Source organism: Coffea arabica, chromosome 11c (genome assembly GCF_036785885.1).
Source record: "Coffea arabica cultivar ET-39 chromosome 11c, Coffea Arabica ET-39 HiFi, whole genome shotgun sequence".
NCBI lineage: Eukaryota > Viridiplantae > Streptophyta > Magnoliopsida > Gentianales > Rubiaceae > Coffea > Coffea arabica.
In genome coordinates, this window is record NC_092330.1 from 41,644,134 (window position 1) to 41,668,205 (window position 24,072).

Sequence of the window (24,072 nt, forward strand, 5' to 3'; positions counted from 1 at the left end):
CAACAGGATCGTCCGCCTACCTCGAAGTATATAATTCAATAAACTCGCAATAGGAAATACCAGAAAACAAGTGATCCTGTACTTCAGAAGCTATATACGCTCAGAAGCATCTACCCATGCGCACAAATACTCAAACCACAGAAAACTTGGGAGAAAAAGCTTCCAGATAAATCTGCATGGATAGAACACCAAGAAGTAACTAGGAGAATCAATTCATTCACTTGTGAAACTAAATTTCGCAACTTCACAACAGTCGAAGGTGCTACAAGTTTATACACTTCCTTGCCAGATTAATTATGGCCCACGCAGAATAACAGAACGGGTTCAGACAGTAATCAAACAGAAACAAGAGCTCAGAACACCTTAACATCAAAGTGATCTCTTAAAAACCCTGAGGCCACATATTATCAAGAATCTAGTATAAAATGATTTAACGATGAAAAGGTACGGTAATTCATGATCCTCCCTTCGCACTAAGTCAATATCATGTCCATTCCCTATATAAGATATAAAGGCCTCAAGCAACTCCTTTGACAAACAGCTACTTGGGGCCAATATCTTTCAGGGCACAGATCTGCTCCTCTCCCATGGCACACATCACTGACACAACCAAGTCCTTTCCCTCAGAGAATCCATCCTTGATCTGTACAGATACCAGCAAATTTCATTAACTACACAGCAATGCTTGTGCACAAGAACTTGAAAAATACTGTAACATCAAATTTGAAGCCTCCCTCCCATCTCCCTATTGCTGAGGCATTGAGGGGAATCAGCCAAAAAAAGGGTAACAATACTGATTGAGCTTGGAAAAGAACACCCCAACAGTGTTCAACAAATGAGTTATGACCTCAATATCCAAAACTAGAATCTCCAAACAGTTACGTCTTCAGCCAAGTCAGAGCTTCATAGGTCATTGCATAACAATTTCATGAAAGCATACATTTAGCATTTCTAGAATTGATAACTACAACATCAGAAAACATACATTCCTTTTCCTTTACCAACATTCTATATGTACCCAAGGATCAAGTCAAAGTGAATAAATGAACTCCAACAACTGTCTAGTAAAGCATACCAAACAAACCACACCGACAAGTTGACTGCACCCCACCTATTCAGAAATTAGCAAAACCAAACATCTACTACCTGTGTAAGCAGATTTTCATCGGTTGGAAGCCTCAGGTCATCCTTAGTGTTTCCATTCTCAGTGAGCAAGCTGACCTGCGATGTTTCAAGTGTTGAATTAGCCTACACCCCATCAGGGAAAGTATACAAGTAAACAATGGGATAAAGGGGCGTTGGCACTTACAAATCCATCCTCAGAAATATCAATGAGCTGGTAGTCGGTACGATTGACATGGGGCACCTGTAAAATAAGACAGCCAGTTAAAATCCAGAAAAAAAAAATTAAAGGGGAATCGCGTATTTAAATATGGCCAATGGTACAGTGGCATTTCAAGACGAAGCGGAACAACGTACATCACAGTTGTGGGAAGAAGGAACAATATCTTCAAGCTTCTTTCCGTTAAAGATATCAATGCCCACAAAGTGGCATTTAGCATGGCCGTGCTTGCCAGTCTTGGAAGTGGAAACTTCAACAACCTATCAGATAGGAAATGATACAACCAAAGACTATATTAGTAAAAGGTCAACAAGAAGAACGCCAGAGCTCACTTCTTATCCTGCGTGAGATCATTACCAAAATTTTGCACACATCTACACAACAGTACAAATAATGTTCAGTTTTGCTTCAAACAGAACTCTTCATTCAAATCTGATACGCTGTCCGCTATCAGTTTTTCAGTGTGCTCCAATAGAAAGGTTACTAAATTTGAGAAATTAACCATCAAAGAAAGCAATCAATTTCATACGAGAAGATGAAACTAATAAGATAAATAAATAGATTAGTACTTACATATGCTACAGAAAGCTTTCATGATTAGGACATAAAAATCCAATTAACTAAGCCTCATCAAGTCAAAAACAGCACAGCAATTAAAATGACGTCAGATCTGAACTCGCTCAGATTATAGGAAATAGCTCACTAATCCTATTTCGAAAGAAATATTCTGTTTATCGATCAGTATATGCAACTAATACACCATCCAATCTCCTAACTTAGCCATTTTATTTCTTCAGAAAAAATCAAAACAGACTCTCAGTTACTTAATTCTAATTTTCTAAACAACGTAGTTTTCACGTGCTCAAATTTTCATTTTAAAAATTCTGTTCTTTTCTATCAGAATCTAACCTCCAATTGACCATAAACAAATCACTGTATTCAATCAAAAGCAGAACATCTGAAATATGCTACTCAAAGTCCAAATTAAACATATGCACTCAGAAAATCATTATAAAAAACTGGAAAAATTAGGGTAAAATAATAAAACCTTGCAAGGGCGGTTTTTGATGACGATGTAACCGTTCTTCCGGATAGTACCGGCCTGCTGAGGGTAAGTCTTCGAAGCTCCGGCGTCGGCCTTGGATTCGAAATGATGCTCGTCGTCCGACATCTTCTTCTCCTTCGCTTCGAAGAAAGAAAGCTCAGCTAAAAAGCCAAATTCAGAGAAACAGAAAAGGTACGAAAAGTTGAGAGAGAAATAGCAGAGGCTGAGGGCACAAGCGTGAGCGTTCGACTTTATACCGGAGGAGATTTTAGGGTTTTTGAAATGTGATGTAAAGAGGGTGAAGTCCGGATGGAATCTGGGCCGTTTGATGTTTATCTTTTTTTGGATTAGATATTTTATCATTTTTTTTTTTAGATGTTTGCGTCGAAACGACGCTGTACTTTAACAAGACTCCCCCAATTACTTATTTTTATTTTTTTTAATCCTTTCCATCCATTCCACTGTCAACTGCTAGGCACGATGGATTTGACTCTAATCACCTGCTATCACAGGGTTAGAGCATATTTTCAACATCATCGATCGGGCTTATGGGAATTCTTAAACATCAATTGTCCATCCTCGCATTAATGGGTTTGTTTGGATTGCAGTTTATTTGATAAAATATATTTATATATATCATCATTATAATTTTTAATATATATTTTTTATTTTACATATATCACATTACAAAAAGTGCTACAGTAAAAATATCTCTAATAATTCACAATCCAAACAAAGGTATTAATGCCGACCTTTTGTGAAGGAGTAATTCGTCCTTATTAATTAAAATGTAATATGCGTGAAATACGTATGAAATCTGGATAATTTGATGTTTATCGTTTTTTGATTAGACATTTTATCATTTTTTTTTAATATTTGCATCGAAACGATGCCGTACTCCAATTGAATCACGGCTCTCACATTTATTTAAAAATTTTTATCTTCTCACAATTTTCACCCTTAACCGCCAAATACGAATGATTGGTTCTCTTTCGTTTTTCTTATGCAAAAAAAATTTGGGTAAATTTCGCCTGTACATAGCAACGGCTTTTTATAAGAAAAAATGGCTCAATTTTACCAATTTAACAACTTGCGTAGGCTGACTCTCTTTCACTGTACTGGGTAGGGTCAGCCGGACCGAGGAGACTCTTTTGAGAGAGATGTTAGGGTGTATCAAATCTGACTTTGTCCTGTTCTCTGAGCCGGGAAGGGATCGCATATATCAAAATGCATGATTATCGACAATGGCTAATTTTAACCGTACAAAGTGAACATTTGCAATGAAATGATAGCCTTTCGTTGTAGCGGAAGGCTAGCATTAGCATTAGCATTATTAATTGTTGAGGTCTCATCAATCTTTCATGCATGTTGTACTTCTTATCAGTTAATTATTTTAATTAATTATAGATTTTGAATTTGAATTATTAATTTTTTCTAATATTTGTTGTTTATATATTTGTATGTTTTTAAATAAAAAATAAGATTCAGAATTTACCAACATATAACATTAGCCGATTACTATTCAGCTTTTACAAAAACTACCAAATGAGATAAGGTTGTTTATATCCCCCACGGGTTTAGTAACATGGGTAGCAGCGTTCCCTTGGGACATTCAGGTCTCCGGTTCAAAACTGCGCTATGAGGACGCCTGTGCACTTATCATGCCTTGATCGGGTTGGGGCGCCGACCTCAAGCCGCAAGGGATTAGTCGGGCCTTGTAAGGATTGACTCGAACACCCCTATATCGACAAAAAAAAAAAAAAAGATAAGTTTGTTTATATAAAAAAAAAGACACGTTTGTTTATATATCAAATTTTTTCAAGCTCCTGAGTGTTAGCTTAGCCGGTGAATCCTCGGGGGTATTCCTCGTGGGGCGCGATTCGAACCTGACTTCACATACCGTCTGGGTGCTCTTGGGGGCGAGGTACTCCAGGTCCAGGGAAATTAGTCTGGTAAAATTGGGATACTTCCTGGATTAACAAAAAAAAAAAAAGATAAGTTTGTTTATATATCAAAATTTTTTAAATAATATTTCCCTTGCATCATAAACACATTATCTGACTTATATTTTTATATTCTCAGTCATTTTTTTATCTTACAAACAATACATCATAAAAAGTGTTAGAGTAATAATTCTAAACAGTATATTTCTAACAAACTTCAAAATTTTTTAATTTGAATTTGTTTCACAATAACCAGTTTTCCACCGGGAAAAAAGAAAGTTTTTTGTTTTGTAGAGTGATTATTATTATTATTATTATTATTTGGAAAGGGTGCCGGATTTATTTCAAAAGCAAGAAGAGTCAAACTAGCTGTAAGCACCTGATTCTTGTTCAAACGTGGAATACATAATAGTAGTGTGATGGTCCGGGCACAGGACTGTCATCACATCGGGCTTCAAGAAAAGTTGAAAAGATCAACCCCGTGAACAATATATTAAGTTGAGGAAGAGCGAAGCCCGACATAAGCAGTAAGGTTAAAGAGATAAGGAAGAATCATCAAATCGAAATCATCAGATACGTACAAGAAGTCAAAATTCATGGATGGTACGCACCATTCATTTCGTCAATTGCCACAAAACCAGGAGGTTTCTTCTCAAAATTCCTATTCGATTCGACCATGTCTTCATTCAACAGTTCAATAACGTTAACATCACAAATAACTGTAAAAAATTTGGTAAAATAGAGAGTTTAATAGTTGAAGACAAAAGCGTAAATTAGTACAAGCAAATTCTAAAGTAACCACCAGCTCTGCAGTTAGTAGTCGAGCTTTAAAACGCTCACGGACCACATCCAGCTTCAATGCACTAGCTCCACGGTTTCTGCAAAACGGGAGCTTCCTTCCGAGGACAAGGACTAATGCCATTAGGTTTAAGTTTCCAAACAACCAGAGTTGCATGGTGCACCAGTCAGTAAGCAAATGTCAGTGCTGAAGACGGAAGGAAGGCACAAATCTCATCCCACTCGTCCGGTTGGAGGGCTTCACTCTGTTGCAGGCTTCAGCAGAAAGACATTCGTGGAATTGTTTCCGAATCACTCAAAAACGTGATTTAAAAACTTCCACAGAGAAGCAAGGCAAAGTATTGGATCGATGGTTCGCTTGATGGCGTAAAAACTTCATACTCTTTTGCAGTTGCTCCTATTTTGAACTCCCAGCAGAAAGGGATGAAATGTTGAGGTCATTGATTTCATGCAAGAATATCTGAGGTAGCTCCTCTCTGACATGGCATTGCGCAATTGATACAAGTAAATCTACCACTTTAAAATCAACTTACTGATGCCATGATGGGATTATGAATGCTGACTGCTAGCATAATAAGTTACCTAAAACTTCACATATTTCCTCAAATAAATGAGTTCCAATAAACTACGAGACTTCTATCATCCAAACCCACTAAAGCTAAGCAAACCAATATGATTCGTAATTCTGCCACAATCAATTTGAAATAGGATTTCTTCATATGTCAAGAAATCTGAGCTACACAACTGAAAGACCCAAGGGATAATCATAGGGACATTTAAGTTTGAAATCAGTTTGAGTATTGGTGGAAAATTTCTGGTGTTGAGACCCTGACTAATTTACTATGGAATATTCAAGCACATGAAATGGCTCTAATCCTACTTTGAGAAGTTGAATTATACAAGAGCCTGAATTCACACTCTGCAACCACAATAATTTGAATCCTCTCGAGAAGATGGATGCATGATGATTATAGAGGAGAATATGAAATCTTGTATGGAACAAGTAGACTACTTTAGAAATACTAAAGGGTATTACATTTTGGAAAACTTAACAATAGCTACCAGCATGCTCCTCCGATTCCAAAGCTTTGCATGTGAAAAAGGATACTCTCAGTAAACCAACCATTTGAATAACTAGAGGATTACTAACCTTTCATTAGCTTCTTGGTATGTGTAACTCGATGCAACTGCTAAAAGTAGTCCGTCATAGCTATAAGAAAGTGAGGCAACAGCGTTTGGAAATCTCGGCAACTGCAGAGAGAGCGGTAGCATTTTGAAAGAAGTTAATTAGAAGTAGAAGGTAAAAAATAATTGAAAACGAAGACAAGAAGTAGAACAGTTTAGCAAAGAAGAGAAGATTTTCAATCTAGCACATTCAAGTCAGACATGAGAAGTTGAAATAAGAATAAAGTGCCGACACAGACATGACGATTCAATATTTTCAAAGCTCCAAAAGCTGCTTTGGCAAATGTAAATGCCATTGATTGATTCACAAAACCATGAGAATTACCACAATGCAATCCATGTCACACTAAACACATTTTTCTAGAATACTAACCATTACATTTACATATACCTACAGAGCTCAAAGCTTCATCCTAAATTTAGAGAAGATCTTAAACTCATGTAGGAGTAAGCACATTTTTCTACCACTCGATCAAATACTAGATTCTTAATTCAGAAAAGATTGCACAAACCAAAATTTCAACTCTGTGTTTGCTGATGCAATCTCATAAAAGTGCACATAAAATGTACCTCATATAGTCTTTTCTTACTCTGAGCATCCCATGTTGAAGCATAACCTTCATTATCACCAGTGACAAAAATAGTTGGCAGGCTGAAACATGAGAAACATACGAGCAGTCTCATATACTAAAGGAAAGCTCACAATCTATAAATTCAGAACCATAAGATCATAGCAAAGAATCACATACCGTGGATTAAATGCAATATCATTCACAGGGACAATATGATGCCTTCCATCCTTTTTCTTTGGATGGCATCGGAAAGCATATCTGCAAAAGTTTAGAGTCAAAGGCATGTATTTACCACATATCATCTGAAAAGTGCAAAAAAAAATTATTTTTACTAAAACATGAAAGAAAAGTTAAAATCATAAAGACTCAGAAATCTGGACTGCTACTTCTGAAATAAGATGAACAAAGTACAAAAATCAGATAAAAGCAATCAATTACAAAAATTTCTCTACCTAGTGCAGCATGTTAATTCATTTATAAAGGCATTATAGAGTTACAAATCTGAAGTTAGTTGTGAAATTATACTTCCAACAATTTAAGAGAGTATGAAACACAAACAAAAGATTGGAAACCCATTTAGTGTTTTTGGTGACAGAGCTTAAAATTTAAGTATTCCCTTTTGTACAAGAACATGGTGCTGCAAAAGGGAGTTTATAAACCATTAACACACTTCATGAGGAAGGGCACCTGGTATACAACGAATAATACCACTGAAATCTGCATACCAACAGAAGGATGGACTAATTTCTGAGATCTCTGTAGAGTCCATCATGACAATTGACCTCTGTCTCTCGCTTAAGTTTTAAACCAAGAGGAACAAGAAATTCTTTTGACCCAGCAAAGAATTTTAGAAGTTGATTGAAGTGGATATTAGTAAACAAGATTCCTTGTACCAAAAATGTATAATAGCTTTGGAGATGAAAGTATAACCATAATAGCATTACAACCAAACTAAATGAGACACAAGAAACAAAACCTTTAACATATGAAGGTAGACCTTCAGAAATCCGTTACCTTACAGGAACATTCAGTGCTTTAAACTACCAGAAATCATACATACTGACCTGCCACTCTTTGAGTTGCTATCGTTGACATACTCCAAAGCAACCCGTCCATCAAATGATCCAACTGCAAAGCCTACATGAACAGGCTATTCACCTTTTAATGTCAAGAAGGATAAATAACTATTCAAATATAATATTTCCTTAGAAGTAATCTTCACCATAAAAAGGACTATAATACTAGCACACCACAAATACAATAAATCCGCTGTCCTTATTTGTTACCAAGTAACTCCAAGACGAGAAATAATGAAGTTTATTTTGGCAGACATATCTCTTGCAACAAAAAACAATATCAGGTTAGGTTATTGTGAGTTGCCTGCTAGCTTAGAAAGACAATAACATTGGAGATAATGATACTACGTGCATATTGTTAACGCACCTTCAAAACCAGGACGGACACATTTTATTTGAACGTCCATAAATGATTCTTTGGCTTGATCTAACTTGCTAAGCTTACGCAGGTCATATGTGCTTACCGATGTCCCAACAGCAATCATCAAATGAAATTCCGAGAGGGACATGGACTCTACTTCTCCACCAAGATTCTCCAAGCATTGAAGAGACTTAACTAATCGCGTGTCCCAAAACTTTATCTTTTTGTCCCAACCAGCAGTGATTGCAAGACCTGTTACAATTGGGAAAGGGAAACATGTCATCGATAATTATCCAAGGAAAAACTATGAGAGAGTAAGCAGCATCAAATCAAATTGTTAATCATATGCTCTGTGGTGCACAACGGAAGTAGGAGCAATTAAGTAACAAAAACGCTTCCATATGACCCCGGCAGAGGATCTACCTACACCATAAAGATAAATTATTTCTACCACTCGATAACTTTTACGAAATCCAACTCCAAAGTGGACACAATAGCATAACAAAGACGCCTTTTTTGGAATTTTGATACGTACAAAAATGCACTAAGCAACTAAAACTTTAGAGACAAAAAGATAAACACGTCAACATATTGTAATCCGACAATACAGTTAACAAAATTCTGAGGTGTAAGTGAATCCCTCCTCATCACTCCAAGAAACTACCCACATGCGATTAGATTTATGTGGAAAGAGAAAAGCTTACTTGTTTCGTTTGAATACTCGACACAAGTAGCTTCATCATGACTTCCAATTCGATCTACATCTCCGGAATTCAGATCATACCTGCCAAAATTCTCCAATAAAAGGGAAAGAAAAAAGAATTAAGTAACAAATCTTAAACAAAAAGGCAAAACATTAAAGCATCCAATCTCAATGTAACGCAAAAATAAGCAATATATCAATTTTCTATTTCTAATTTTGAAATTCAGAAGCAGGGTTTTTTTTAAAAAAAAAAAAAGAAAGAAAAAAGAAAAGGAGCTAGAGCAAGAGCAAAAATGAACCTGCGGAGCAACCCATCTGTTGCAGCAGAAAAAGCAAGCGAATCGTCGGCGAAACAACAATCGAGAAGTGGATATTCATCGGAAGCTTCAAGTGTTAGCTTACATGCATCCACATCATACAACCTAAGACTCTGCAAAGCTAAAAAGACGCCTACATTAGACTCGAAATTGGAACATAATTTCAAGACACAGTTGTCTCCATAATCTGCTATCATTGCCGAGGTAAAGCTTACGGAGTCCCAAGAAGAAATGAGGAGATGGTTGGAATGCGGGGCGAATCGGATCCGGGAGATGGCGTCGCGGATCGGGTTGCTACCGAAGCTTAAACAGGTTTGTTTCATGTTCATTGGGGGCGACTCTCAAAGTCGTTCAACCGCTGCAATTGCAAATGCAGCACTAGTGGTAACAGGAAATTTTTGGCTCGAGGTTCTCAGAACGACGTCGTCGCTTGAGGATTTGGGCTCCAAAGTTTGAAATGCCGTGGCGCGATTCGAATACGTGTTGTCTTCAGGATGGATGCCAGCGTCCACCATTACGACGCCGTATTGAGCTCGGGAAGGCCCGCTTTACAATTACGGGTTAGTTAAACGGAAGTACCCTTCCTTTCGCCCTTTTGTTTTGAGTTTCCAGTACTACTTAACTTAATTAGTGGTTAAGGTTTAATACAAAAGTAACAATTTTGATGGAAGCTTTGAAGAGTAGAAGAAGGTTTAAGATAAATCCAAAAGAAAATGGTAAAATATAAATTAAGGTCCCAAAAGTATATACTAATAAGTTTTTGTTGTAATTTCAAGACGGATTTATAAAATAGCTTTAGATTTATTGGTTCCTAATTACCTCTTCAAGAAAAGGGTAAAAAAAAAAAACTTATGATTTACGAAATGGGGATTTCACCCTGTGAATTGTCGAAAATATTGGTAATACTACTGTAAAGAAGTTTTACGCTTAAACTTCACATAATTGTTTTTAATCTTTCGCCTCTCCATTTCCTTCCATAACTCTTTTTCCTTTTCTCTTCCGACTTGATATCTTCCTAAAATTCCATTTTTCTACTTCATTTTCTCATCTATGAGACCAACCTTTGAAGGATAGAATCCGAGATGATTGAATAAAGATTTCTTCCTTCCCCGTTGGGGGAGGGGAAGGTAGGTAAACTTTTCAGGCTCATGTCATTCTTCATACTACCAACCGAGCTCTCCAAATGTTCCATTTCTTGGCTAAACTCCTATGCAACACACTACAACACATGAAAATTTTCTGATAAGAGCTTGATCTTCTCTCTGTTTCCCTAAACTCCAAACTCAGCCCAACATGGGACTGTTGGGCGTTCATAGCTTTTTCAGGTCACCAAACAACTGGCAGAAGTACTGCCCCCATGAGTATTCAACTACCTCTGCAAAATGAATGGCCGTAAAGAAGGAAATGTGAGGTCAGATGGGCAGGATACAGCACAATGGGGAACTGTTGGAATTTCCAAGGCCTAAATGTTTTTGCTCCTACAAACCAAGACACACCAGCCATGATGTGCACGAAACATGGATGCACGACCATTACTGCAAAGAAACGTCAACTCTCACATTTACCCATATTTCCAACAACCTAAGCAAGAAATTGTAAATATATACAAGAGTAGCAAGACTACAAGTTTGTAACAATTCTAGGAGATAGCAAAGACCAAAACCAAGTTAGAAATGATATCACTACTGGCAAACAACATAATTGCATTTCTTCTAATTCTTCTCTCCCTTCCTCCTTGCTTGGCAAAAGCTTCATCTCACAAGCTGAAGTCGTTGAATTTTTTATTTGGGACGTAGAAGTCGAACTTGACATCGACAGAACCAGAATTTTCTCCATTGTCTTTATACTCGATGTTAGTAATTGTTCCCGTAGGATCTTCCTCTTGATATTCTGGTCTCACGCGTCTAACAGGAACTGTAACCGAGTAGACAGTCCCCAGGTCTGGATCTGTTGATACACTCAGCTGGACTTTATCTTGTGATTCTATCTCCACAAAATCAGATAAGGCAGTCACTATGTTGCTTACAATTTTCTGTTTTGCCTCATCACTCACAGCACATCGATCAGAGAAGAGAATCATCTTCAAGCGGTGCTTGGCTATGTTTGCATTGGAATTCCTTCTTGATGCAGGAGAAGGAAATACTATCTTCCAAGCCAAATTCAACCGCTCAAAGAAGTTCATGTTTATGGCATTATGTAGGAAGTAGTCAAGTTCCTGGCCAATGGCACTTGAGGACAGCTTGTGTTCGCTAAAGATCCCAATAGATCGTTTGGAATGACAGCGCGTATTGTGGCCCTCAAGTACTGCACGAGACCATTTAGGCGTTGCGTCAAATACAGCAGATCCACCACCAGGGAAAGAACCAAAATCCACCTGTAATGCCATAAATGAATAGGGACATCAATAAACGATACAGATGCTCAGTACCTATCAGAACAACTGATTAAGTAATGAGGCCTATTGGTCGATATCTGCTGTAAATGCTTGGGGGTACTCCCCCCTCCTTGTGTAGATTATTGCAAAATCAAATGAAAGCTATACTACTTGCACCCCAAAAAAAAAAAGATATTTAATGAATTTATGTTCAGCAACTTTTAATTGTAGTATAAAATTAGTATTCACTCAGTGACATGTAATCTGCCCTCTGGAGGAAGTAAATTGGAACCTTGTTAAAATTCACATAAAGCACCATTCAATAGGTGTCGAAGACAACAAAAGACTCCTAAGCATGTTTAACCAGAAAGGATTCACGACATTCCAAACTAGTAGAAAGAGCACTAGTAGAATCATAAACCTTCTATTGACCAAAAGCACGTTGGAAGCAAACTCCTCTAATGTACACTTGATACTGAAATAGGCAATATTCAGTAATGCTTGTGATGACCAAATATCAAGATCAATCCATAGCATGCTTGGAATGCTTTTCACGCATTTTACTTGCTCAAATACAAAAAGCTTTAAACGGTTCAGATTCCACAGTTATCGCAAACTCACAGATTATAACAACTCTTGAAGGAAACATTAGCTACTTGAAGCAATAAAAGAATAACAAAACAAAGCCATTAATTCACCAGCAGGTGGACTACATATGACAGAGCAATTCATGAGCAGAAACTTTCGAAGGATAATCAGCATAAACAAATTCAAAGCACAACGATAACAAGAAGCACCATATTATCAACCAAAAAAAACTTGATACCTCACTCTAAATTATAGATGCATACTCTTTGACTCCCACCCATCTAAACTTTAGCTTTATAAACCAAAAGAAAATGCTCAGTGCAACGCTGCACCACGTCTAAATTATGCAGCTAGACTCATCTATCGTATAATTCCTAATTTCCCATGAATGTTCCTTTAGAAAAAGAAGAAAAAGGTGTAGCATAAATCCAATATCATTAGTATTTAAACGTGAAATTTCGAAATTTTCCATATTTACTCGAAAGCATTAAATGCATAAATATGACTGAAGCATAGAGGGGTTGGTTGGTAAAAAAAAAAAAAAAAAAAAAAAGAAATGGCCATAAAGTTCACAACCGGGGGGGGGGGGGGGGGGGGGGAACACCCTTAAGCGCCATAAAGTTTTTTCCTTTATTTTTAAGCGCCATTAAGTTAGCACCTTGACATTAAACAAGCATCGCAAACTGAAAAGAGAGAATACAATTACAAAACGAAGAAAAGGAGCAGAAAGAAAACCTTGGAAGGTGGAAATGCGCAGCGAAGAAGAGGGTTGATGGAATGTGGGCCCAGCGCCGCAGAGACCCTCAAATCTCCCGATATCGCCATTCTTCTTCTCTTGATTGGGATTCAGGCTTGAGCTATTTATCGTTCAGTTATTTTTTCTTCTCCTCCAGCGGGTTTTGATAAATTTGTTCCAAATTGGGTTGGGTGATTTTCAATTTCAGGTATCTCTTTGGTTTCACCACTGCTTTTGGGTTGTACACTAGTAGTGAAGTAGACTGGCAAGAGAAAAATAATAAAGGAGAAGGCCGCTTGGAGTTGTTTATTAGGGGGGTGGGGGAGGGGTTTGGAAAGAGAGAAGCGTCCAAAATATCCCTTACATTTTGCAATGAATTGTCATCCTCATTTTTTAAATATTTATTTTATATTCTTAAAATTTTAATTTTACAAAATTTGCTTGTTCGATCACATTTTATCCTGAATCTATCATACAACTCATACGTAGTCATTCTTTAAAAATGAAAAGATTATATACTATTTGTAATAAAACAAATAAATTGATTCAGGTAAAATCTAATCTCAACTATATTTATTTTTTCTCTTAAGAAAGTAAGATTTGACTCAATTTATATTTCATTTTTCTCTTAAACAAGTGGGATATGATCTTTTTATACTTCAAAAAATTTCACACGTAAATCACGTGGTATTTTAGACTAAAAAAGTGATTGAAATTTGGAATTGGGATCAAATTTTGTTGATTTAAATATGTAAGAGATATAAAATTAATATTTTAAAAGTAAACAACAGAAAAATTCATTTAACAAGATATGAAATACATCTTGAATGACTTTCTTAAAAAGATAAAATTTGTGAAATTTCTCAAGAATGATATAGTGACTGTTTCAGCAAAAAAATCGAACTTGCGGTTGAAAGCTGAGACAAGCCAATATAGGGCCCAGCATTCTTAAACTTTTCAATTTGAAATCATCTTTGAAGTTGAACTTTTCTTCTAAACTTACAAGTATATGTTCAAGAAGTAGTAATAATCTCACTTTGCAACTTTGAAATAAAGAATTACAAATATTTTGTAACAATTTTGTAACTTAGGAGGTAATGCAATACAAAATGTAATCCATCTCAGTTAAGTTTCGGTAAGGAGCCGTTTCTGTAGTAACGAACATTTATTTGTTCTAAAAATTGATGCGAGTTGACTTACCACATGATCGCTTGAACCAAAGTCGATTAGTCACGGCAGCTCCTCAGGCGTCCGTTGTCCGTCTCTTCCACCAGGGTTAACGTGTCCGAGGGGAAGGGGCCTCTCCTTTTAAGTCGGGGGATTAGTCGGGCAGCAACCTTAATACCTCTTCCGTCCGAAAAAAAAAATAAAATTAAAAATAGCGTTAGAATTGGGAGATTAAAGATAAAGTATTTGTATGTGCAAAATCTAATATGAATATATTTGAAAGATTAACCAAACTATTCGAATCGATCTCGATTTAATAAGAATTTATTTGAATTTGATTCGCTAACAAATCAAGTCAAACATAAATAGCATTTTATATTCAATAACATTAAACCCGGATTAAAAAACTTATTCAAATTCGATTCAACGGATGAACAAGTCAAACGCTTCCTAATCGTGAATTTCTCCGCTTTTACCTCAGCAAACTATTTTTATACCTTTTGTGCCCAAAACTTTGTTCTTTTTTGGATCAGGTCCAATTGCCAGGCTCCCGCCCAAATAGGTCCAGAGGAAAGTAATAAGGCTATAGCCCAAACAATACCGGCACTGCTGACATCGTTAAGTCCATCAGGAATCTCTATAAGATGGAGTTACATTCTCTCTCTAGAATTTGATGTCCACAAATTACTCAGTGGTGGAAACTTTCTCTAGATATAACTCCACCTATTTTTGCAGGTCATTTCTTGAGATAATTGAGATGTTATTTGGCATCGAATAATAGGACCACTTCGCAAAACCATCTTGGGTTTCACTTATGATAAAAACATCCAAATCATGAAACAACAAGAGGAAACTTTACGGCAAGCCCCTAAACTATTAGCTTTACATGGTTTTAACCTCTCAACTACAAATTGTTACCAATAAGTCATTGGAAAAAAAAAATCTAGCTTAAGGACTTTCATCAATTTTGGACATTAAATGAAACTGAATTAGGGGCAAAACTAACTAAATATAAAAATCAACCCCTAATTTGATTAAAAACCAAATATCTCAAGTCAACTAATAACATGAACTTTAATGTCTTCCCATCTTCTTTCATTTTTCACCTTTTCTAACTCTAATTTGATGAAATAATCAGGCGACAAGGACTTTTAATCTGTTTTCATGGTTTTTTTTTTGCTTCTAATTTCGACATCTCTTACGGCCAAAATTGACGGAAGTCTTTAAACTAAATATTTTTTATTCGAGGGCTTATTTATAATAATTTATAATTGAAAAGTCAAAATTGTGCAAAGACGATAATTTAAAAGCTATCAGAAAAGTTTTCTCAAATAACAATGTAGTGCTTTCGAAATAAAATGTAATGCATGTAGGGTCTGTTTGTTTGGAAGGAAAATATTTTCCAGAAAAATGTTTTCCTACCGAAAATACTTTACATTAGATGGTGTAAAGTGACTTCCCATCTAAATGAACTGAAGTTATTTTTCATGTCCAGGTGTAAGTCATAAGACTATCCATTCATGCTTCTTCACTAACCTTAAGATTCAGAACAAAACTCACCATTTGTGCAATAGTCCACTAAAAATTTGTAATCTCCATCTACTCCCAAACAGCAGAAAAAAAATATAGAGAAGGTAATTATTTTTCTCGATAAAATTTTGCATGAAAGACATTTTCCGTTGAAAATTATTTTACATTGAATCAAACGGACCCGTAACATAAAAAAGCGATTGTATATGCCTTTGCTTCACCCTACTTTCTAGCCCATGTGACTTTTATACTTTTCCGTGGCAAATCTAACGACTTCTTGGTTTTTGAAAGACATTTACTGTCTTTTCATTTTTTTCCCTGGGAAAGGGGTATTTGACTATTGACCTCGAGGGTCAATTTTTGAGACATCAGCACATTGTACACGCGCATGCATGATTATTGCGTTTATCGCATTTTCCGTGATACTGCGATTACAAAACTGCCATTGATGCAGCGCAGACGATTGATTAACAGAGGCGAAAATTTATTAACTTACATTGCAAACATATTTTTCAATTAACTGTTTTATCTCACATGCATCATATTATAAAAGGTATTAAATTTTTATACACTAACAGTGTAATGCTTTTTTTTTTTACTAAAATTATTAATTTTTTATACATTAATAGTGTAGTTATTTTTTGTTCACTAACAACTTTATATACATGATTTGAATTTTAAATTTAAATTCATATTATATAATATAATCTAAACCTACTAATGTAAAAAAAATATACACTGATAATATATAAAAAAATTTTATTTTTATAAAAAATGCTATACAAATATTTTAAATAATATTTCAAAAATTTTTCTATTACTCTACTTGAGTGTGGACAAGTCAACAACAGGAAGCATAGGAAAAGGAACAGCACTGGTAGAACATTCATGTCTAATATATTATTACACCAGAAAGTAAAGATTTTCTTTCCTTTTAGAATTGGAGATACAAGGAAAACTAAGGGACCAGCTCCCAAACAACTTGACAAATGTCAATGTTATGGAATTTTAGACGGTTTTTGTCACTTCTTTCTCTCATATCATATCATTGAGGATGGACGAATTTGGTTCCTTAATTTTCCTTTAAGTGTTTAAGAGACAAAAAGTACTAATATTTCAAAATATTGTTAAGTTTTTAGTTTCCTCATATTTAGAAGGTCCATTTTGCACTCCGACTTTGTTACCAATTTTGCATCCCTAAACATTTAATTTCTACAATTTACTACTTTCAACTCATAAAATTTTCACAATCCAATACAATTACTTATTACCTAAACAATAAAATACATTTCCCTACGTGGATGATTGCTAAATGACTGTTTTAACCTTTACTCATATTTTATTTTATCCTCAAAAAGCCTTTTTAATTTTTGAGTTTGAAGCAACGCTAGATTATACATTTTCCCCTTCTACCCAAGCGAACAACCCTATTCTTTAAACGAAGGAAACAAATATATAGAGATTTGCGTTAAATTTCTGATAATAAGGTATAAACATGGCTTTTATTAGTTTTAAGTGGGAAGAAAAAATTGTGCAACGCGACACTTTTTTTTTTTAATAAAATTATAAGGTTTTATGGAGACAAAATAAGAATAGGAGTTGAAAGAACCACTTTACCAACCACTAGCTTGGACGAAATCAACTTCACCATGCCGGACACTTGTTGATTGTAGTGGATTACAACAAACTACATGTTGTTGAAGATATAGTAAATTGCAAAAATTATAAAAGTTTCGAATGCAAGTGGGATGTGAGAATAGTTGAGGGGCGTCGATGAAATTAATCCTACTTAAACCAAAGCACAAGTCATCTCCCTCAATCAGTCGTGCCCACTTGTGTTGCCACATACAGCCTGGGGTTTCTAGATTCCATCCAAGCCTCCAAATGTCAAAGCCTCATCCCTTCAAAAGTCTTCCGCGACGTAACCACCCAAACGCAGACAAACACAATAAATTATTGTAAATTTATGACACCCATGAGAGACACAACCCACATCATCCCCATGTTTGTTTTAAAAAAAAAAAAACTCTTTAAGAGATCGGAAGAAAATAACAAGAAAGAAAGAAAAAATTTAAATTATTGGATTAAAGTTATAGATATAACCTACCATAGAAAAAAAATCCCGAGATTTCATTTGGATATAGGCCTTATTCCGATTGTTTTAGATTTTATAAAATCTGATTATAGAGACTTATTATAGAGAAGAACGGTCCGAATTAGTAAAATTATTCTTCTGATGATTATATATTTTTTAATCATTTAAAAAACCTATAATCATGATACGAAAGCAATCGAAAGTATCACAAAAATTGATCAGAAAATAATCAACCAAGAGCAAGGCTATATTCTTATTTCTCGATCTACTCAAAACTCGGTGGGATTTTGGGAAAAAAAAAGCCTAAAAAATACAATATTGGAGAATAATTAAAGAAATTTAAAAAATCGAGTACTTTTTTTTCTTGGGGAAAAGAAAAGGGTTAATTACATTTACCTCCCATGAGGTTTGACCATATTACCAATCAATCCCTATAATTTGTCCAAATAACGATCTCACCCTTTGAATGATCAAATATTTAACAAAAACCCCCCTTAATGCCGAAAATGCCCTTTTTGAGGCCATATTGCATTAAAAAAAGAACATATTTTTATTTATTAACCTTCAAGTAATCCAAAAAAATAGAAAAAATTTTTTGCTTATTATTTTATAAAAATCATATCTTTGCTTCCATAAATAGTTTTGAATTAATAATTATTTTAAATCTTAAAAATAAATATTAAAAATTAGATAAATTGAAAGAAAAATAAAAAAGAAGCAATTATTTTAAATCCTCAAGTATGGTTAGAATTTGTGGTTCAAGACATGTTGCGGAGAGCACAAGTCATGTTTTCCTCATTTTGAACCATACTTCAGGAATTAAAATAATTTCTTCTTTTTTAATTTTTCTTTTAATTTATCTAATCTTTAATATTCATTTTTAAGATTTAAAATAATTATTGATTCAAAACTATTTATGGAAGCAAAGATATGATTTTTATAAAATAATAAGCAAAAATTTTTCTATTTTTTTGGATTGTTTCAGGGTTAATAAAATAAAAATATGTTCTTTTTTTAATGCAACATGGTCTCAATAAGGGCATTTTCGGCATTAAGGGGGTTTTTGTTAAATGTTTGATCATTCAAAGGGTGAGACCGTTATTTGGACAAATTATAGGGATTGATTGGTAATATGGTCAAACCTCAGGGGAGGTAAATGTAATTAACCCAAAAGAAAATGATGAGCACTAGTAGGCTAGCTGCTAATTTTTTGTCGGGTGCGGTGGCGTGGACTTCTAGCTTTTACTACTTAGTGCGAGTACTAAAATTTGCGATCCTCTAAATATAGCTGAAACCAGAAAGTAGAGAAAGAGTGGAAAAGACGACGACGTCTTGCCTTTTTAGAGAGAGACAAAAAATAAACCCGGGCGACTGGCGGCGACTTTCAGTAGAGGGAAAGAAAGGAAGGAAAAGCGATGGAATAATAAAAAATGAAACAAAGATTTCGTTTTCTGCTACTGCTGCTAAAGCCTGCTGCCGCTACTACCATAAAAATTTAAACTTCAGAAAACTTTCTTTTTTTTTTTTGTTTTTTTTGGGTCAAAAAAGCCAAAGTCATCGAAACTAATGGCGGAGAACGATGGATCATCATCGCGAGCTCCGACGCGGCCTACCATAAGTTTACCGCCGAGGACGGCAATGGAGAGTCTTTTTACGGGCGGGCCGGGTGCCAGCCCTGGCCCGATGACGTTAGTTTCGAGTTTTTTCTCCGACAACGATCCGGACTCCGAGTGCCGCTCCTTCTCGCAGCTTCTCGCCGGTGCCATGGGGTCGCCGGTGGCTGTAACGGCTTTAAGGCAGAACTTCCAGCAGCCGGGAAATTCTAGCTCTAGAGAGAAAGTGAGCAGCAGCGGTGCAGGTGATGCGGACTTTAGGTTTAAGCAGAGCCGGCCTACTGGTTTGGTGGTGACGCAGCCGGCGATGTTTACTGTTCCGCCGGGATTGAGTCCGGCTAGCTTGCTCGACTCGCCAGGGTTCTTTTCGTCTGGTCAGGTACTTGAAGCGATCAAGCTTTTGACTTTTTTTTTTTCTAAAATTATTCCGTTAATTGCCTTTTTATTTTCCTGATTATTGTTTTTAAGGAGAGAAGGTTCGATCATGATAATTGATACTGATTATAGAGAACTTTGCAGTGCTGAAATTATTGAGAAAAAAATGGTAGATGTGCCTAAAACTTAGACATACCGAGTTGGAGTTTGAAGAGCACATCATTTTTCATGTGGAAATATGCAACTTTTCGGCTTTAATTAACGCAATTAATGAAGTCCTTAGTTCAGTTTCTGAAGTATTCTTGCATGTTGGATTTCATTGCAACATAGCTGTGGAACTGAGTCAAATTTGGAGTCATTCTGGGTATGCTTGTTTGTAAGCAAGTAGGGATTAGAATTCTATCCTAGAGATGTCAACTGAAGTTAATAGGATACCAAGTCCAATTGCAGTTGGATGATTGTACCAAATGCAGCATCAAATGTTGCTGGCTTATGGAATTTGTTTGTTTTGTTCAAATAAAACATTATCAACGGAGAACTTATAATAGAAACATCCCTTTGCTGGAGATTTGGGTGTCAAATTAGTTTTGCATGGTGTCATTTGCTTAAATATGATAATGAGGATGTTCTCTTTTGCATAGTGTCATTTGCTAAAAAATTATATTGAGGGTGTTTTCATACTGCCTTATGTTTAAAAATCCACCATTTTACGTGTATTTTGTTGGATGCATATGTTGCCAATTACGAAATCCTTCAATTTGATTCATACAGCTCGCGCAAATTTAGAAAATGAAGCGTATCTTTCCTTTTTAATAAAAAGATTTGTTTTTGACTTTTGGTTGAGTGTCACATACGAGTTTCGGTAGAACATATGCTTCGTAAGTGGGTGGCCGAAATGGGTAACATCTTGAATAGCTAAATTGAGTAGTGAATTTAGTCAAAAGTTGCTATAGATGGACTAAAAAGAAAAGGTCAGTACAAATGATGGCTTAGACCTTACCATATTTTTCAAGAATTCTGTGAAAAAGTAAGTTTTGGACTTTTATGTAATCCAGTGGAGAGGCAAACACATTCAATGATAGTTCATCACTTAGTAGACCTTCAAAGGTGCTGAAATTGGCAACTCTATAAATGTGAAATAGTTCAATTTTTTTGTGGAAGAAAACTAAATGGCATGGATGAGTCAAGTTACAGTAAATGCACAAGCTGCAGTTTTTTTTTTCCCTATTCTATTTCTTTGTAATCATCCCATATTGTTATACTGACAGGCATCATATGATTGCAGTAGAAGCTATTCATGTGTCTGCCAATAGTATCTTTTAAAAGTACATTTGTGTTTCTTTCTAGGCGGTTTTTCCATGTATTTACATGCATATACCATTTTGGTATCTGAAGGTCAGACGTCCATGGTGAAGTTGAGTCAAAATATTGTTTGTTAATCTTCTCTTTGGTTTTCATTGAAGCACTTTTTACACCATAAGGCTAAATTCTTTCTTTTGGTTCTTGGATTTTTTTCCCCTTCTGAATATGCATTCCATCCCCTTTTCTGATTTCATTTTTCCCTACTGCGTCTTCTGTCAAGTTTTTTTTTTTTTGGGGGTTGGTGTCGTCTCTATAAGATGGGCAGACACATATGATAAGTGTATAGAACATGGCATCCTTCATTGTAGTGATATACCTTTTTAGGTGTATTGGAGCCAAATATTGTGATATTTCATGCTATTGATGAAACGCACTCGGATGTACAACTGTATATGTGGCTTGCACACTGATAATGCTGACATTCCTCAACTGTTAGTGTCTGGAGTTCACAACTAGTTTTATTTGACCTGTCTCAACTATTAATGTCTAGTCTTTGGATAAAATAGGGAGCTTTTGGATTGTCCCACCAGCAAGTCCTAGCTCAAGTTACAGCTCAAGCTGCACAAGGTGAGGCCCACATGCAAACGCCAGCAGAGTATCCGTCTTTGTCTTCAGCACCTGCTCCTCCCTCATCACAGCTTCAATCGCTGACGTCGAGTACAACCACACCCCAGCAGATGCTGCCTCCGGTACCCGATCCTAACATCATTAAAGCGTCATCTGATGTTCCACAACCGGATGAAAGATTGCAGCCTTCCATAACAGTTGATAAACCTGCCGATGATGGTTACAACTGGCGAAAATATGGCCAAAAACAGGTGAAGGGCAGTGAGTATCCGCGAAGTTATTACAAATGCACGCATCCAAGTTGTCCTGTCAAGAAGAAGGTTGAAAGGTCTCATGATGGCCAAGTTACTGAGATTATATATAAAGGTCAGCACAACCATCAGCCTCCTCAACATATGAAGCGGGCAAAAGATTCTGGCAATCCCAATGGAACCTTCAATCTTCAGGGGAACTCTGAATTGGGATCCATGGGTAGGAGTGAAAACTTGAATATGAATAGGGAGGGGTTCCCTTCTCATTCATTAGCACTGAAAGACCAGGAATCAAGCCAAGCAACGCCTGAACAAGTGTCCGGATCTAGTGACAGTGAGGAAGTCGGCAATGCGGAAAATGGAGTAGGGACAAGAGATAACGATGAACCAGAATCAAAGCGAAGGTATTCTTAATTTTCTTACAATGCCTTATGCCCATCACTTTCTAAACAGTGCACGAGTTGTTTACTCCCAGGTAGGCTAATTAATACTTCTATACTTTTTGTGCAGGAATATTGAAGTTCAGACATCAGAGCCTGCCTCATCCCACAGGACAGTTACAGAACCAAGGATCATTGTTCAAACAACAAGTGAAGTTGATCTGTTAGATGATGGCTATAGGTGGCGGAAGTATGGCCAGAAAGTTGTTAAAGGGAACCCTTACCCAAGGTAATTTCTTTCTTTAGAATGATCTCTGAGTTGAATTGACATTTGGGGAGACTTGATTACAGGAATCTCTTAGTGAGGTTCCGTAATTTTGGTTGTTTAATCTATTACTATGGCAAAAGGAGTCCTTGATGAATAATTCATTCATAGGGCAATCCAGTCCACTTGCTCATATTTGCGATGCAACAGAGTAATCAACTCTTAAGATGTAACTAGCCGCCTTTGGATGATTTTGTCTGAGAAATCTGTCTCTCTCTCTCCCTCTCCCTCTCTCTCTCTGTCTCTGTCTCTGTCTCTGTATGGGAGTGTATGTGAGTCTCCGTGCTAATTTTGGATATTGGGCGTGAATCAATTGATTATGTTAATTGGCTTGTGGCTACAAATTTTCATTGTTGTCCTTAACAGAGTGTGTAGTATTTTGCTATATTAAGTAGTAAGCACCATTTATCGTGTACATTCCATGGATTATTGGGTCTAACTATGCTATTGCTGTTTGCAGAAGCTATTACAAATGCACCAGCCAAGGGTGCAATGTTCGTAAGCATGTTGAGCGAGCTGCTAGTGATCCAAAAGCTGTCATAACAACTTATGAGGGTAAACATAATCATGATGTTCCAGCAACCAAGAGCAGCAGCCACAGCACTGCCAGTATGGCTTCAGAATTGAAGCCACCTACCACTCTTGTTAATAATCAGTCTCTCACTCGGAGGGCTGAATTCAAGAATAATGGGCAACAGCCAATAGCTAGCTTAAGGTTTAAGGAAGAACAAATAACATAGATTCTGATGAGTGAAGACCAGGTAGAAAAGCAACGGGAAAGCTGGTTGATATGAATATGATACACAAGTCAGAGGAAGGCGAAAGTTAATGCTATTTATGTTTGTTCCTCATGCTTGAGGCATTAACTTCATCCAAGATCGCATACTTTTTAAGTCCAAAATACAGAACGACACAGGAGTTAGTAACATAAGTAGAGAAATCATAGATTTTGTTGGAAATTCCTTTTATATGTAGTCATTGTAAGGTTATTATATCTATGTGCATTCTTTCTGTAAATGCTTGTGTGGCAAGAGTGGATGTTGGTGTAGCACTTGGAAAATGAGGATGGATGTCGGGATCTGAACTTCAGCTTTTGCTTTCATTGACAAAATATAAATCCATGTCTGTTTCTTACTTCTTGATCTATTTCCACTGTTGGGGCTGAAATACTACAGTAAACATCCTTGTTCCCTTTGGTGCTGGTTCAATTGACAAGCTCTCAAGTCATCAACTTTGCAACGTATCACAGCTGTGCATCATGTTAATTGGTGAGGCAATCATTTGCCTATTGAAGTCGGTTCTCTTTCTAATTTGTGCTTATAAATCATCACTGGAGTAAAGATTTAGTTTCTCGAGAGATGTGACAG

The 24,072-nt window shown here is 36.2% G+C and overlaps 4 protein-coding genes across 4 annotated transcripts; 1 reads left to right on the forward strand and 3 right to left on the reverse strand.

The window, feature by feature from the left end:
* Positions 1 to 196: 196 nt before the first annotated feature.
* Positions 197 to 2,684, reverse strand: LOC113717136 (eukaryotic translation initiation factor 5A). Its single transcript, XM_027241799.2, has 5 exons — positions 2,391 to 2,684; positions 1,480 to 1,602; positions 1,310 to 1,366; positions 1,147 to 1,221; positions 197 to 643 (listed from the first exon to the last, which is right to left on the reverse strand). Exons 1-5 carry the CDS (start codon positions 2,511 to 2,513, stop codon positions 542 to 544), a joined length of 480 nt encoding a protein of 159 aa, XP_027097600.1. The 5' UTR covers positions 2,514 to 2,684; the 3' UTR covers positions 197 to 541.
* A 2,233-nt stretch (positions 2,685 to 4,917) lies between these two features.
* On the reverse strand, positions 4,918 to 9,796 carry LOC113717135 (mitotic checkpoint protein BUB3.3). Its single transcript, XM_027241798.2, has 9 exons — positions 9,558 to 9,796; positions 9,325 to 9,455; positions 9,027 to 9,106; positions 8,329 to 8,574; positions 7,950 to 8,022; positions 7,063 to 7,143; positions 6,884 to 6,965; positions 6,279 to 6,379; positions 4,918 to 5,604 (listed from the first exon to the last, which is right to left on the reverse strand). Exons 1-9 carry the CDS (start codon positions 9,669 to 9,671, stop codon positions 5,526 to 5,528), a joined length of 987 nt encoding a protein of 328 aa, XP_027097599.1. The 5' UTR covers positions 9,672 to 9,796; the 3' UTR covers positions 4,918 to 5,525.
* Positions 9,797 to 10,874: 1,078 nt separating this feature from the next.
* Positions 10,875 to 13,315, reverse strand: LOC113715585 (cell division topological specificity factor homolog, chloroplastic-like). Its single transcript, XM_027239822.2, has 2 exons — positions 13,040 to 13,315; positions 10,875 to 11,716 (listed from the first exon to the last, which is right to left on the reverse strand). Exons 1-2 carry the CDS (start codon positions 13,127 to 13,129, stop codon positions 11,099 to 11,101), a joined length of 708 nt encoding a protein of 235 aa, XP_027095623.1. The 5' UTR covers positions 13,130 to 13,315; the 3' UTR covers positions 10,875 to 11,098.
* A 5,797-nt stretch (positions 13,316 to 19,112) lies between these two features.
* On the forward strand, positions 19,113 to 23,839 carry LOC113716516 (probable WRKY transcription factor 4). Its single transcript, XM_027240894.2, has 4 exons — positions 19,113 to 19,824; positions 21,689 to 22,404; positions 22,511 to 22,669; positions 23,166 to 23,839. Exons 1-4 carry the CDS (start codon positions 19,399 to 19,401, stop codon positions 23,443 to 23,445), a joined length of 1,581 nt encoding a protein of 526 aa, XP_027096695.1. The 5' UTR covers positions 19,113 to 19,398; the 3' UTR covers positions 23,446 to 23,839.
* Positions 23,840 to 24,072: the final 233 nt, after the last annotated feature.

What these genes read in the sequence shown, in the direction of transcription:
- LOC113715585 (XM_027239822.2), bottom strand. Translation starts at nt 13,129, where the DNA reads ATGGCGATATCGGGAGATTTGAGGGTCTCTGCGGCGCTGGGCCCACAT. An exon ending in GCGCATTTCCACCTTCCAAG is followed by an intron (nt 11,717 to 13,039) that starts GTTTTCTTTCTG and finishes ATGGCATTACAG; the next exon opens with GTGGATTTTGGTTCTTTCCC.
- LOC113717136 (XM_027241799.2), bottom strand. Translation starts at nt 2,513, where the DNA reads ATGTCGGACGACGAGCATCATTTCGAATCCAAGGCCGACGCCGGAGCT. An exon ending in ATATTTCTGAGGATGGATTT is followed by an intron (nt 1,222 to 1,309) that starts GTAAGTGCCAAC and finishes GAAACATCGCAG; the next exon opens with GTCAGCTTGCTCACTGAGAA. An exon ending in ATGAAAATCTGCTTACACAG is followed by an intron (nt 644 to 1,146) that starts GTAGTAGATGTT and finishes GTATCTGTACAG; the next exon opens with ATCAAGGATGGATTCTCTGA.
- LOC113716516 (XM_027240894.2), top strand. Translation starts at nt 19,399, where the DNA reads ATGGCGGAGAACGATGGATCATCATCGCGAGCTCCGACGCGGCCTACC. An exon ending in GAACCAGAATCAAAGCGAAG is followed by an intron (nt 22,405 to 22,510) that starts GTATTCTTAATT and finishes CTTTTTGTGCAG; the next exon opens with GAATATTGAAGTTCAGACAT. An exon ending in AAAGGGAACCCTTACCCAAG is followed by an intron (nt 22,670 to 23,165) that starts GTAATTTCTTTC and finishes TGCTGTTTGCAG; the next exon opens with AAGCTATTACAAATGCACCA.
- LOC113717135 (XM_027241798.2), bottom strand. Translation starts at nt 9,671, where the DNA reads ATGAACATGAAACAAACCTGTTTAAGCTTCGGTAGCAACCCGATCCGC. An exon ending in CGAGTATTCAAACGAAACAA is followed by an intron (nt 8,575 to 9,026) that starts GTAAGCTTTTCT and finishes CAATTGTAACAG; the next exon opens with GTCTTGCAATCACTGCTGGT. An exon ending in GTAAGAAAAGACTATATGAG is followed by an intron (nt 6,380 to 6,883) that starts GTACATTTTATG and finishes CTCTCTCTGCAG; the next exon opens with TTGCCGAGATTTCCAAACGC.